Source organism: Pristiophorus japonicus, chromosome 19 (assembly GCF_044704955.1).
Source record: "Pristiophorus japonicus isolate sPriJap1 chromosome 19, sPriJap1.hap1, whole genome shotgun sequence".
In the NCBI taxonomy this organism is placed as follows: Eukaryota; Metazoa; Chordata; class Chondrichthyes; family Pristiophoridae; genus Pristiophorus; species Pristiophorus japonicus.
In genome coordinates, this window is record NC_091995.1 from 1,565,192 (window position 1) to 1,578,006 (window position 12,815).

General features: G+C 50.8%; 1 protein-coding gene and 1 non-coding gene across 2 annotated transcripts in view; one reads left to right on the forward strand and one right to left on the reverse strand.

Moving 5' to 3' along the window:
* The window catches only part of LOC139230327 (zinc-binding protein A33-like), a 29,925-nt gene extending 23,313 nt beyond the window's left edge, over nucleotides 1-6,612 (reverse strand). The window contains exons 1-2 of the mRNA XM_070862156.1: nucleotides 6,124-6,612; nucleotides 2,495-2,590 (exon numbers count right to left, since the gene is read on the reverse strand). Coding sequence (XP_070718257.1) covers nucleotides 2,495-2,590; nucleotides 6,124-6,528 — 501 coding nt within the window. The 5' untranslated portion in view covers nucleotides 6,529-6,612. The remainder of the gene's footprint in view (nucleotides 1-2,494; nucleotides 2,591-6,123) is intronic.
* On the forward strand, nucleotides 4,511-4,710 carry LOC139230701 (U2 spliceosomal RNA). Its single transcript, XR_011587961.1, has one exon. It is a non-coding gene; the product is annotated as a U2 spliceosomal RNA (small nuclear RNA).
* Nucleotides 6,613-12,815: the final 6,203 nt, after the last annotated feature.

The window sequence follows — 12,815 nt, forward strand, 5'->3', positions numbered from 1 at the left end:
ATGTTCTGGCTACGATTAGATGGATAAGATTGGAACCAGGCGAGTGCAGTCCCACCCAGCTGGACATTGGTTCAGAGGCGTTGGAGGAGGGTGGAGTGGTCAACCGTGTCAAAGGCTGCAGACAGGTCCGCAGAAGGACGAGGAGCGATAGCTTACCTTTGTCACAGTCACAAAGGATGTCACTTGTGACTTTGATGAGAGCCGTTTCTGTAATGTGGCAGGGGCGAAAACCGGATTGAAGGGATTATACCCATTTGGGAGGTGATAATACGTTCAAGTACTTTGGACAGGAAAGGGAAGTTGGAGATGGGGAGATAGCTAGCAAGCAAAGTGGGGTCAAGGGTTGTTTTATTTGAGGAGAGGGGTGATGACGGCAGATTTGAGGGAGTGGGGGACAGTACCCGAGGAGAGAGAACCATTAACAATGGCGGCCAACATGGGAGCCAGAAAAGGAAGTTGGGTGGTCAGCTGTTAGGTGGGAATAGGGCCAAGGGAGCAGGAAGTGGGCCTCAGGGATAAGATAACCTTGGAGAGATCAAGATGGGAGATCAAGGAGAAACGAGAGAAGGAGGTGAGTGTAGGGCGAGGACAGGTGGGAGCCTCAGAGGAAGTTTGGTCCGGTGGGCGAGGGGAAGGAAGGGAGCTCACAGAGGCAGCTGATTGGATGGCCTCAATCTTCGAAACAAAGAAGTCCATGAGGTCCTCACCCTTGTTGTTGGAGGTGAGTGCGGTGGAGGCAGGGGAGAGGGGTTTAAGGAGACGGTTAGCAGTAGAGAATCGTAGCCGGCGGTTATTTTTGCAACCCAGAATGATCCTGGAATAGTGAGCAGTTTTTGTAGCCAAGAGTAGGACCCGATAATGTTCTATGTGTTCGAGCCAGATCTGGCGGTGAATGGCTAAAGCAGTTGTCCGCCACATCCGTTCAACTCTGCGCTCCTTGGACTTGAGGGAGTGAAGACGAGGGCTATAACAGGGGAAACGGCCAGCATTGGAGAAAGAGCAATGGTTTTAATAGGGACTAGGGCATCAAAGGTGGTGGTGAGGGTGTGGTTGAGCAGACTGGTGGCTGCAGAAATGTCATTGTTAAAAGAGGGCCAAAGGTTGGACAGTTATGAGTTGATAAATGCAGTTTTAAGAGAGTTTGGAGAGAATTTTTCCAGGGGCGGATGCAGAAGGAAGTAGTTTCGGATTGAGGAAGGGGGATGTGGGTCGAGAGCGACACAAGGAAATGGTCAGAGATGGCTTCACCTTTAATTGATACGGTCGGAACAGCAAGACCACGAGAGGTGGCAAGGTCGAGGGGCTGGCCGTGAATATGGGTTGAAGAATTTACATGGAGGGAGAGATTAAGGGAGGATAGGAGGGTAGTGAGCTCAGAGGAGAGCGAGCGCATGATGAATTGAGATGGAGGTTGAAGTCACTGGGGATGAGAAGTCGCTTGGTGCAGAGGCTGAGGGAGGAAAGCAGTGAAGATATATCCGTGATAAAGTTTTTATCATACTTGGCGAGGCAATCGAGAACAAGAATTTTGAATGAGAGGTGAGAGGGGTGGAATAAGGTGAGATTTACAAAAGGATATACTGGCTTTGGAGACAGTTCAGAGAAGGTTCACTCGGTTGATTCCGGAGATGAGGGGGTTGACTTATGAGGAAAGGTTGAGTAGGTTGGGCCTCTACTCATTGGAATTCAGAAGAATGAGAGGGGATCTTATCGAAATGTATAAGATTATGAGGGGGCTTGACAAGGTGGATGCAGAGAGGATGTTTCCACTGATGGGGGAGACTGGAACTTGGGGGCATAGTCTTAGAATAAGGGGTCGCCCATTTAAAACTGAGATGAGGAGGAATTTCTTCTCTCAGAGGGTTGTAAATCTGTGGAATTCGCTGCCTCAGAGAGCTGTGGAAGCCGGGACATTGAATAAATTTAAGACACAGAGATAGACAGTTTCTTAACCGATAAGGGGATAAGAGGTTATGCGGAGCGGGCAGGGAAGTGGACCTGAGTCCATGATCGGATCAGCCATGATAGTATTAAATGGCGGAGCAGGCTCGAGGGGCCGTATGGCCTACTCCTGCTCCTATTTCTTATGTTCTTTTGGTCAAAAGAGGAGAAAGTGCCGGAGCAGTAGGGGGACAGACCACGGTATGATTTGGTGATGAGAGTCACACCGCCACCACCGCGGTCTGGACGGAGCAAGTGGTGGAAGGTATGGCCGGGAGGGGAGGCTTCGATTAAACGTAGTGTGTCATTATCCCTTAGCCACGTTTCCGTTTGTGCCATGATGTAGATGCAGTCTTGCACGATAAGGTCATGCAAGACAAGGGCCTTATTTGGGTCGTAATTCAACAGTAAGCTTTCAAAGTCCAACAAACTTAAGAGAGCAGTGCATTTGCGTGCATGACTCAAACAGGTAGTTGGCGTGTAACTGCGCCCAGAGTGAAACTTGGAGCTGGGGGAAGAGGAACAGCTCCCAGTGTCAGCGACATTAACTCACCTTTAATGCTGAAATATTTTGCTTGTGCTTAAGTTCAACTTCCAGAATAGCTGCTTTTTTCTCAGAGAGAAATTCCAAGGACGATTTCAGTAGATCCTGAAATTGAAGAGAAAGAAGAAATTAGCAGGTGTACAGGGACCCACACTATCCACACTTCTACTGTCTGTGTATCACTTTGTACGTGCGCACTGACCAAGATATCACAGCCAGTTTGCACGTGCGTAGACTGGCTGCTCTCCCGCCCCCCCCAACAAACAGTACAAAAATGAAAGACTTGCATTCAAATAGTGCTTTTCACAACCATCGGCTGTCCCAAAGCGCTTTATAGCAGTACTTTTTGAAGTGTGGTCACTGTTGTAATATAGGAAACCACCAGCCTGTCCCCACCGTACAGCACTCTCCCCACCCCCACAGTCATCAAGATCCACGGAGCGGCCCTGGACAACGTGGACCATTTCCCATACCTCGGGAGCCTCTTATCAACAAGAGCAGACATTGACGATGAGATTTAACACCGCCTCCAGTGCGCCAGTGCAGCCTTCGGCCACCTGAGGAAAAGAGTGTTTGAAGACCAGGCCCTCAAAACCACTGCCAAGCTCATGGTCTACAGGGCTGTAGTAATACCCGCCCTCCTGTATGGCTCAGAGACATGGACCGTGTACAGTAGACACCTCAAGTCGCTGGAGAAATACCACCAACGATGTCTCCGCAAGATCCTACAAATCCCCTGGGGGGACAGACGCAACAATGTTAGCGTCCTCGACCAGACCCAACATCCCCAGCATCGAAGCACTGACCACACTCGACCAGCTCCGCTGGGCAGGGCCACATTGTCCGCATGCCCCGACACGAGACTCCCAAAGCGAGCGCTCTACTCGGAACTCCTTCACGGCAAACGAGCCCCAGGTGGGCAGAGGAAACGTTACAAGGGACCACCCTCAAAGCCTCCCTGATAAAGTGCAACATCCCCACCGACACCTGGGAGTCCCTGGCCAAAGACCAGTCCGCCCTAAGTGGAGGAAGTGCATCCGGGAGGGCACTGAGCACCTCGAGTCTCGTCGCCGAGAGCATGCAGAAATCAAGCGCTTTTGGCTAAGATCATGCGTAACTGACCTGACAGGGGAGTAGCCACCATGACCTCCGGGTGGTTCTCCCTGGATCAGGAAGGTATATGCTTGCTTTTTTGGAAACAGGAGGTGGGTGGGGTGGCTTGACCCATCCACCTCCACGGAGGTGTGTGGGGGACCTGACCCATCCACCTCCATAGCACGAACCTGGTATTGCAGTACTTCCAGGAACGGTGCAGTGGCTCTAGGCCTTTTGGCTAAGAGCATTGGCGCAGAGTGATCCTTGGCGTGTGCAAGGTGACCTCTGGCGTTTGTGATTTGACAAAGAATTGGAACGATTGGCTACGAATTTCAAAAAAAAAAATGCAGAAATCAAGCGCAGGCAGCGGAAGGAGCGTGCGGCAAACCAGTCCGACCCTCCCCTTTACTCAACCACTGTCTGTCCCACCTGTGACAGGGACTGTTCAGCCACCTAAGGACTCATTTTTAGAGTGGAAGCAAATCTTCCTTGATTCCGAGGGACTGCCTATGATGATGATATAGGAAATGTGGCAGCCAAATTGCACACAGCAAACTCCTACAAACAGCAATCTGATAACGACAAGATGTTTTTTTTAAGTGATGTTGATTGGGAGATAAATATCGGCCCCGGGACACCAGGGATATCTCCCCTGCTCCCCTTCGAAATAGTGGCCAGGAGATCTTTTATGTCTACCTGAGAGAGCAGGCGCGACCTCAGGTTAAAAGTCTCATCCAAAAGACACCACCTCCACAAATGCGGTGCTCCCTTACAGTGCCAACCTAGAATTTTTACGTTCAATTCTCTGGAGTGGGACTATGAATCCACACCGTTCTGACTCAGAGGCGAGGATGTTACCCACTAAGCCACAGCTGACATCAAAGCAGGTCATACACCCTACAACATAAGAATTAGGAGCTGGAGTAGGCCATTGGCTCGGCCTTTTGGCTAAGATCATGCGTAACTGACCTGACAGGGGAGTAACCACCATAACCCCAAGGTGGTTCTCCCTGGATCAGGAAGGTATATGCTTGCTTTTTTGGAAATAGGAGGTGTGTGGGGGACCTGACCCATCCACCTCCATGGCACGAACCTGGTATTGCAGTACTTCCAGGAACGGTGCAGTGGCTCTAGGCCTTTTGGCTAAGAGCATTGGCGCAGAGTGATCCTTGATGTGTGCAAGGTGACCTCTGGTGTTTGTGATTTGACAAAGAATTGGAAAGACTGGCTACGAATTTCAAAAAAAAAAATTTGCCCTTCAATAAGATCATGGCTGATCTTCTTGCTGAACTCCTTTCCCACACTATCCCCATATCCCTTAATTCCCTTAATATCCAAAAACCTAGCGATCTCAGTCTTGAATATATTTAATGACCCAGCCTCCACAGCCCTCTGGCTGATCCACCACCCTCTGAGTGAAGACATTTCTACTCACCTCAGTCCTAAATTGTGGCTCAGTGGGCAGCACACTTGCCTCTGAGTCAGAAGATTGTGGGTTCAAGTCCCACTCCAGGAACTTGAGCACAAAAAAATAATCGCGGCTGACACTCCCAGTGCACTGTCTTTCGGATGAGACGTTAAACCGAGGCCCCGTCTGCCCTCTCAAGTGCGCGTAAAAGATTCCAGGGCATTATTTCAAAGAAGAGCAGGGGAGTATATCTCTGGTGCCCCGGCCAATATTAATCCCTCAATCAACATAACGAAACAACAGATTATCTGGTCATTATCACAGTGCTGTTTGTGGGAGCTTGCTGTGTGCAAATTGGCTGCTGCATTTCCTACATTACAACAGTGACTACACCCCAAAATCATTTCATTGGCTGTAAAGTGATTTGAGATGCCAAGTTGTTGTAAAATTCCAAGTCTTTCTTTATTATAAATGGCTGACCCTTTATTCTGAGACTGTGACCCCCTGGTTCTGGACGCCCCAGCCAGGGGAAACATCTACCCTGTCAAGACCTGTAAGAATTGTGTATGTTTCAATGAGATCACCTCTCATTCTTCTAAACTGTAAGGAGTATAGGCCCAGCCTGCACACTGGTTCTGTAGTTCAGTTCAGAGGAAACGTTACAAGGGACACTCTCCAAGCCTCCCTGATAAAGTGCAATATCCCCACCGACACCTGGGAGTCCCTGGCCAAAGACCAGTCCGCCCCAAGTGGAGGAAGTGCATCCGGGAGGGCGCTGAGCACCTCGAGTCTCGTCGCCGAGAGCATGCAGTAACCAAGCGCAGGCAGCGGAAGGAGCGTGCGGCAAACCTGTCCCACCCTCCCCTTACCCTCAACCACTGTCTGTCCCACCTGTGACAGGGACTGTAATTCCCCTATTGGACTGTTCAGCCACCTGAGAACTCACTTTTAGAGTGGGAAGCAAGTCTTCCTCGATTTCCAGGGACTGGCTGTGACAATGAAAGAGTGTAGGCCTCGTCTGCACAATCTGTCCTCGCCGGGCAATGCAAAGAAATACATGTTGCTGGCCAAAAAAAAAAACTTGCGAGATGAAACCAGCACGTTATGTTATGCACATCGAAAAACAAATTGTCACCTTGTAGTTCTCAACTGCGTCCTTTAACGGCCTGCATCTGTGCTCCCTGTGCTCGCTGCTCTCTCGGCAGACAACACAGATGAGTTGGATGTCGGTCTCACAGAAGAGCTTGAGCTCCTCCCGATGGTGCTGGCAGTAGCGCGACTCTCCCTGCGCTGGGTCGCCCAGGCTCAGGGTGCGAGCCACTTCAGCTAGGCTGCACAGAACCTGGTTGACGCGGAGACATCGCTTGGGGAACACCTCCCGGCAGTCGGGGCACTCCTGTCTCTCCTGCTCCTGCTCCCACAGCCCAGCGATGCAAGGCGTGCAGAAGCTGTGGCCGCACTCCAGGGTCACCGGCTTGTGGAAGAGCCCTCGGCAGAGCGGGCACAGGAGCTCCTTTCCAAAATCTGTCCTTGCAGCCATGCGGGAAGCTGGAGCCCTCAAAACCTTCCCTCTCCTTTCTCTCTCCCTCTCCTTTCTCTCTCCCTCTCTCTCTCTCACACACACACAAACCCTCGTTTTCAGCAGTGACCTTTCAACTGGTTTCATTTTCACAAACTGTGCAGATCTTTAAGCCACTGGGAGTCGCTCGCGTCTCCGGGTTGTGGGTCCAGGCTTTGGGATCGCCTCTCATTCTTCTAAACTGTAAAGAGTATAGGCCTCGTCTGCACACTGCTTCTGTCGTTTAGTTCAGAGGAAACGTTACAAGGGACCACCCTCAAAGCCTCCCTGATATAAAGTGCAACATCCCCACCGACACCTGGGAGTCCCTGGGCCAAAGACCAGACCGCCCTAAGTGGAGGAAGTGCATCCGGGAGGGCGCTGAGCACCTCGAGTCTCGTCGCCGAGAGCACGCAGAGAACAAGCGCAGGCAGCGGAAGGAGCGTGCGGCAAACCACTTCCTTCAACCAAATCATGCTTGACGAATCTAGAATTTTTTGAGGATGTAACTATGATAATATGAAACCACACGAGGCACATTCTGGGGACAAGGTCACTCTGTGACCTCTTTATTCACAGGACTCCAAAAACGATGACCCTGCTGTCATGTATCTTACATTATTATATATAACTGTATCCCAACATGCTATACATGACTGTAATAAGATATGACCTGTAACCACCAGCATACCTTACCACCAGGGGTGCACTTGCAAGAGACAGGTATATAAGAACAGGCCTCAGGGAAGTGCAGCATTCCAGAGCTGTGAAATAAAGGTGCAGGTCCAGAGTCACCTTGACTTCACTACATGCCTCGTGTGAATCTGTACTGCAGGGTCAGGACTTTACAGTGGCGACGCGTTACGGGATTACAGAATCCACAGAATGGCGAACAACGGATCAGATGAAAAGTACAATGCGGGAGACAATTGGGAGGACTTTATAGAAAGGCTCCAGCAAAGCTTTGTAACCAAAGACTGGTTAGGCGACGATAAGGCAGACAAGAGAAGAGCCCATCTCTTGACCAGCTGTGGCTCGAAAACATACGCTTTAATGAAGGATCTGTTGGCACCTGAGAAACCAGCAAGCAAGTCGTTTGAAGAGTTGAGCACACTGGTGAGAGACCACCTGAAGCCAGCGAGCAGCCTACACATGGCCCGACACAGGTTCTATAACTACAGACGCTGTGTGGGCCAGAGCATACCCGACTGCGTGGCGGAACTTTGGAGGTTGGCTAGTTTATGTGAGTTCTCTGATGAACTGAGGAGAGAAATGCTGAGAGACTTTTTCATTGAAGGAATAGGCTACGCAGGCATATTCCGAAAGCTCATAGAGACCAATAACCTGACCTTAGAGGCAGCAGCACTGGTTGCACAGACATTCTTGGTAGGGTAAGAAGAAACGAGGTTGATTTACAATGCAGGTACGACAACTAACGAAATATCGGAACAAGGAGTTCACAGCATTAGAAAAGCTGCTACCCCCACACACAGACAAAACCGGCAGAACAGGCTTTCGACAGCAAGCAGTGGCAACAGAAGCCATCAAGGGCCACAGGAACGGCCGTTCACACCTCATCAACCCACAATGCGAGCAATCAACTACAAACTGAGAGAAGCTCAAGAGAGATCAGCCAGACGCAGCTCATTCTTTGCAAGCAGTCTGTGTTGGAGGTGTGGGGGTGGGCACTCATCAAGGGAATGTTGATTTCAGCAGGCTGTTTGCAGGAACTGTGAATATACAGGGCATTTGGCCCGCATGTGCAAAGAAACGGCAGCTCGGCTGGTATATGAATCGGATGGGTCGGAAAGCGGACCAGAAGACGGTGGGGACAGTACCCGGGACACCGATGTACAGCGGGTCAACACGATCAATGGCCGCTGCTCCTACAACAGGACGCCTCATATAATGATGAGGGTCCTACTCAACGGGACATCTGTCAACATGGAGCTGGAAACAGGAGCGAGTCAATCTCTCATGGGCGCTCAACAATTTGAACAACTGTGGCCGCATAAAAGAGACAGACCAAAACTCACAAGGGTCGACACCAAACTAAGGACCTATACCAAAGAAATCGTACCAGTCCTCGGCAGCACCATGCTCTCTGTCACACACAAAGGGACAGTGAACTGACTTCCCCTGTGGATTGTCCCCGGAGACCCCCCAGCACTGCTGGGGAGAAGCTGGCTGGCAAAACTAAACTGGAAATGGGATGATGTCCATGCCATGTCATTAGAGGAATGGACCTCCTGCTCAACAGTTATAAAGCGATTTGAACATCTCTTTCAGCCAGGGGCCAAAGTCAAAATCTACATCGCACAGGATGCTAGACCGGTCCATCACAAGGCCAGAGCTGTACCCTATGTGATGAGGGAAAAGATTGAACACGAACTAGACAGGCTTCTGCGGGACGGCATTATATCACCTGTGGAATTTAGCGACTGGGCAAGTCCCATCGTCCCAGTCATGAAGCCTGATAGATCCGTACGAATCTGTGGGGACTACAAATCTACCATAAACATAGTCTCCCTACAGGCCCAGTACCCGGTGCCCAGAGCGGAGGACTTATTTGCCACATTGGCTGGAGGTAAACTTTTCTCAAAATTAGACCTCACATCTGCGTATATGACGCAAGAATTGACCGAGGAATCCAAGCTACTCACCACCATCAACACACATCGAGGCCTTTTCATGTACAATCGATGCCCATTCGGCATCAGGTCAGCAGCTGCCATATTCCAGCGCAACATGGAGAGTCTGCTCAAGTCCATCCCGGGGACGGTTGTATTTCAAGACGACATACTTATCACTGGCAGGGACACCGACTCCCATCTCCGTAATTTGGAGGAAGTACTAAAGCGGTTGGATCGGGTAGGCCTACGAGTCAAGAAATCCAAGTGCCTGTTTCTCGCACCCGAGGTTGAATTTTTGGGCAGAAGGATTGCCGCTGATGGAATCCGCCCAACAGAGTCCAAAACAGAAGCAATTCGCCTGGCACCCAGGCCCCGGAATGTCTCAGAACTGCGCGCCTTTTGCGGGCTACTCAATTACTTTGGGAACTTTATGTAGAACTTAAGCACGCTGCTGGAGCCTCTCCACGTGCTACTCAGGAAGGGGTGCGATTGGTTTTGGGGAGACGCCCAGGAACGCACCTTCAATAAGGCACGCAACCTTCTATGTTCAAACAGTGTTTTGACTTTCTTTGACCCAGGTAAAATGCTAGTTCTCACATGCGATGCGTCAGCCTATGGGGTCGGGTGCGTTTTGCAACATGTCAATAGTGCGGGCAAATTACAACCCATAGCTTATGCCTCCAGGTCACTTTCGCAGGCGGAGCGCGGGTACGGAATGGTAGAGAAGGAGGCGCTCGCGTGCATGTATGGTGTCAAAAAGATGCACCAATACCTTTTCGGGGCCAAGTTCGCGTTAGAAACCAACCACAAACGCCTCACGTCCCTCCTGTCCGAGAGCAAGGCAATAAACGCCAACGCCTCAGCGCGAATTCAACGGTGGGCACTCATGCTGGCGTCCTACGACTATACCATAAGGCACAGACCAGGCACAGACAACTGTGCCGACGCGCTCAGCAGGCTATCCCTGGCGACCACGGAAGGGTCTGACGAACAGGACTGTGAGATAGTCATAGCAATCAATGCCTTTAAGTCCACAGGTTCGCCCATGACGGCTCGCCAAATCAGAGCCTGGTCGGCCAGCGACCCCACGTTATCCTTAGTAAAAAGATGTGTCCTAATCGGTGACTGGGCAGAGGCTCGCGATGCCTGCCCCGAGGAATTAAAACCCTTTCACAGGCGCATGCATGAGCTATCACGACAAGCAGACTGCCTGATGTGGGGCAGCCGAGTAGTCATGCCTCTGCGAGGCAGAGAGGTATTTGTCCGGGAGCTCCACCACGAGCACCCAAGGATCGTTCTCATGAAGGCCATAGCCAGATCCCACGTCTGGTGGCCTGATATTGACACGGACTTGGAGCTCTGCGTCAGAAGGTGCCCCCAGGGAGGCTCCACTGAGCCCCTGGCCCTGGCCTACCAAACCGTGGTCGCGGGTGCACGTAGACTATGCGGGCCCATTCATGGGCAAAATGTTCCTCGTAGTTGTAGATGCATTTTCAAAGTGGATCGAATGCACCATTTTAAACTCGAGCACAACCGCCACCACTGTGGAGAGCCTCGCAACCATGTTTGCAACGCACGGAATCCCTGACATATTGGTCAGTGACAATGGTCCGTGCTTCACCAGCGCAGAATTCCAAGACTTTATAATTGACCACGGCATAAATCACGTCAAGACGGCACCGTTCAAGCCGGCCTCCAACGGCCAGGCGGAGAGAGCAGTGCAAATCATTAAACAAGGCATGCTTAAAATCCAAGATCCCACCTGTCGCGACTGCTGTTGGCATACAGATCTCGTCCGCACTCATTGACTGGGATCCCCCCCGCGCAACTGTTGATGAAAAGGACTTTAAAAACAAGGCTCTCATTAATCCTCCCAGACATGCATGACATTGTTGAGGCAAAGCGCCGTAACCTGACTGAGTACCATGACAGAAATTCGAGAGGGAGATGGAATGAGATAGGGGACAAAGTGTTTGTACTAAACTATGGCATGGCTCCCAAATGGCTTGCAGGGACAGTAACGGGCAAGGAAGGAAACAGGCTACTGGTAGTACAAATGGACAATGGCAAAACGTGCCGGAGGCATGTAGACCAAGTCAAAAGCAGATTTACCAACAACACTGCGGAACCAGAGGCAGTCTACAATGTGGAACTCGCACCACACCTGGTGGACAGACAGAGAAAACAACCTGAGGAAAGGGCAATCCCAACAGACAGCCCAGGCGAGTCAACAACAATCACACCAATCGAAACAGACAGCCCAGGCGAGATACCAGCAACCACACCCAAAGAAAAACAGACACCAAGGCAAACAACTGAACCACAACTCAGACGCTCCACGCGAGAGCGTAGACCACCTGAGAGACTGAACTTATAAAGACAATAAGACTTTGGGGGAGGGTGATGTCATGTATCTTAATTATTATATATAACTGTATCCCAACATGCTATACATGATTGTAATAAGATATGACCTGTAACCACCAGCATACCTTACCACCAGGAGTGCACTTGCAAGAGACAGGTATATAAGGACAGGTCTCAGGCAAGTGCAGCACTCCAGAGCTGTGAAATAAAGGTGCAGGTCCAGAGTGACTTTGACTTCACTACATGCCTCGTGTACATCTGTACTGAGGGGACAGGACTTTACACCTGCGTGGGACCTCCCTCTTTATACCTGTGTGATCATGTAAGGAGTGTCTCCCACAAGTTCACCCCTTGTGGTCAAGGTGTGCATCTAGGTTGAGTGTATACAGTAATACAGTGATGTTACATTGTGGTTACATACATGACATCACCTCCCCCCCCCCCCCAAAGTCTTATTGGGATCATAGGTTTAGTCTTTCAGGTGGTCTTCGCTCTCTCGTGGAGCGCCGCAGTTGGGGCTCTGATTGTTGGACACTGCCGTGAGTGTCTGTCACCTGTGGTGATTCCGGCCTGTCCGGGCTGACCGCAGGGACTGTGCATTCTTCTGATTGCTCTTGTTGCTCATTCACTGGCGGTGTTGTGAGCTCCATCTCATGGTCTTCTTCAGGTTCCTCCGTGTCCGTGCTGAACCTTTTTTTTACTTGGTCCAGATGCTTACGGCATATCTGACCATTGTTGAGTTTTACCACGATGACCCTATTCCCCTCTTTGTCAATTACAGTGCCCTCAAGCCATTTGGGCCCCATGGCGTGATTGAGGACGAATACAGGATCATTTATTTCTATACATCTCCCCCTCGAATTACGGTCATGATAGGGAGGGGTTTGGGGCTGGGAAGAGATTACAGAGATAGGGAAGGTTGTAGGGGCTGGAGGAGATTACAGAGATAGGGAGGGGTGTAGGGGCTGGAGGAGATTACAGAGATAGGGAGGGGTTTGGGGCTGGGAAGAGATTACAGAGATAGGGAAGGTTGTAGGGGCTGGAGGAGATTACAGAGATAGGGAGGGGTGTAGGGGCTGGAGGAGATTACAGAGATAGGGAGTGTGTCGGGGCTGGAGGAGATTACAGAGATAGGGAGGGGTGTAGGGGCTGGAGGAGATTACAGAGCTAGGGAGGGGTGTCGGGGCTGGAGGAGATTATAGAGATAGGGAAGGGTGTAGGGGCTGGAGGAGATTACAGAGATAGGGAGGGGTGTAGGGGCTGGAGGAG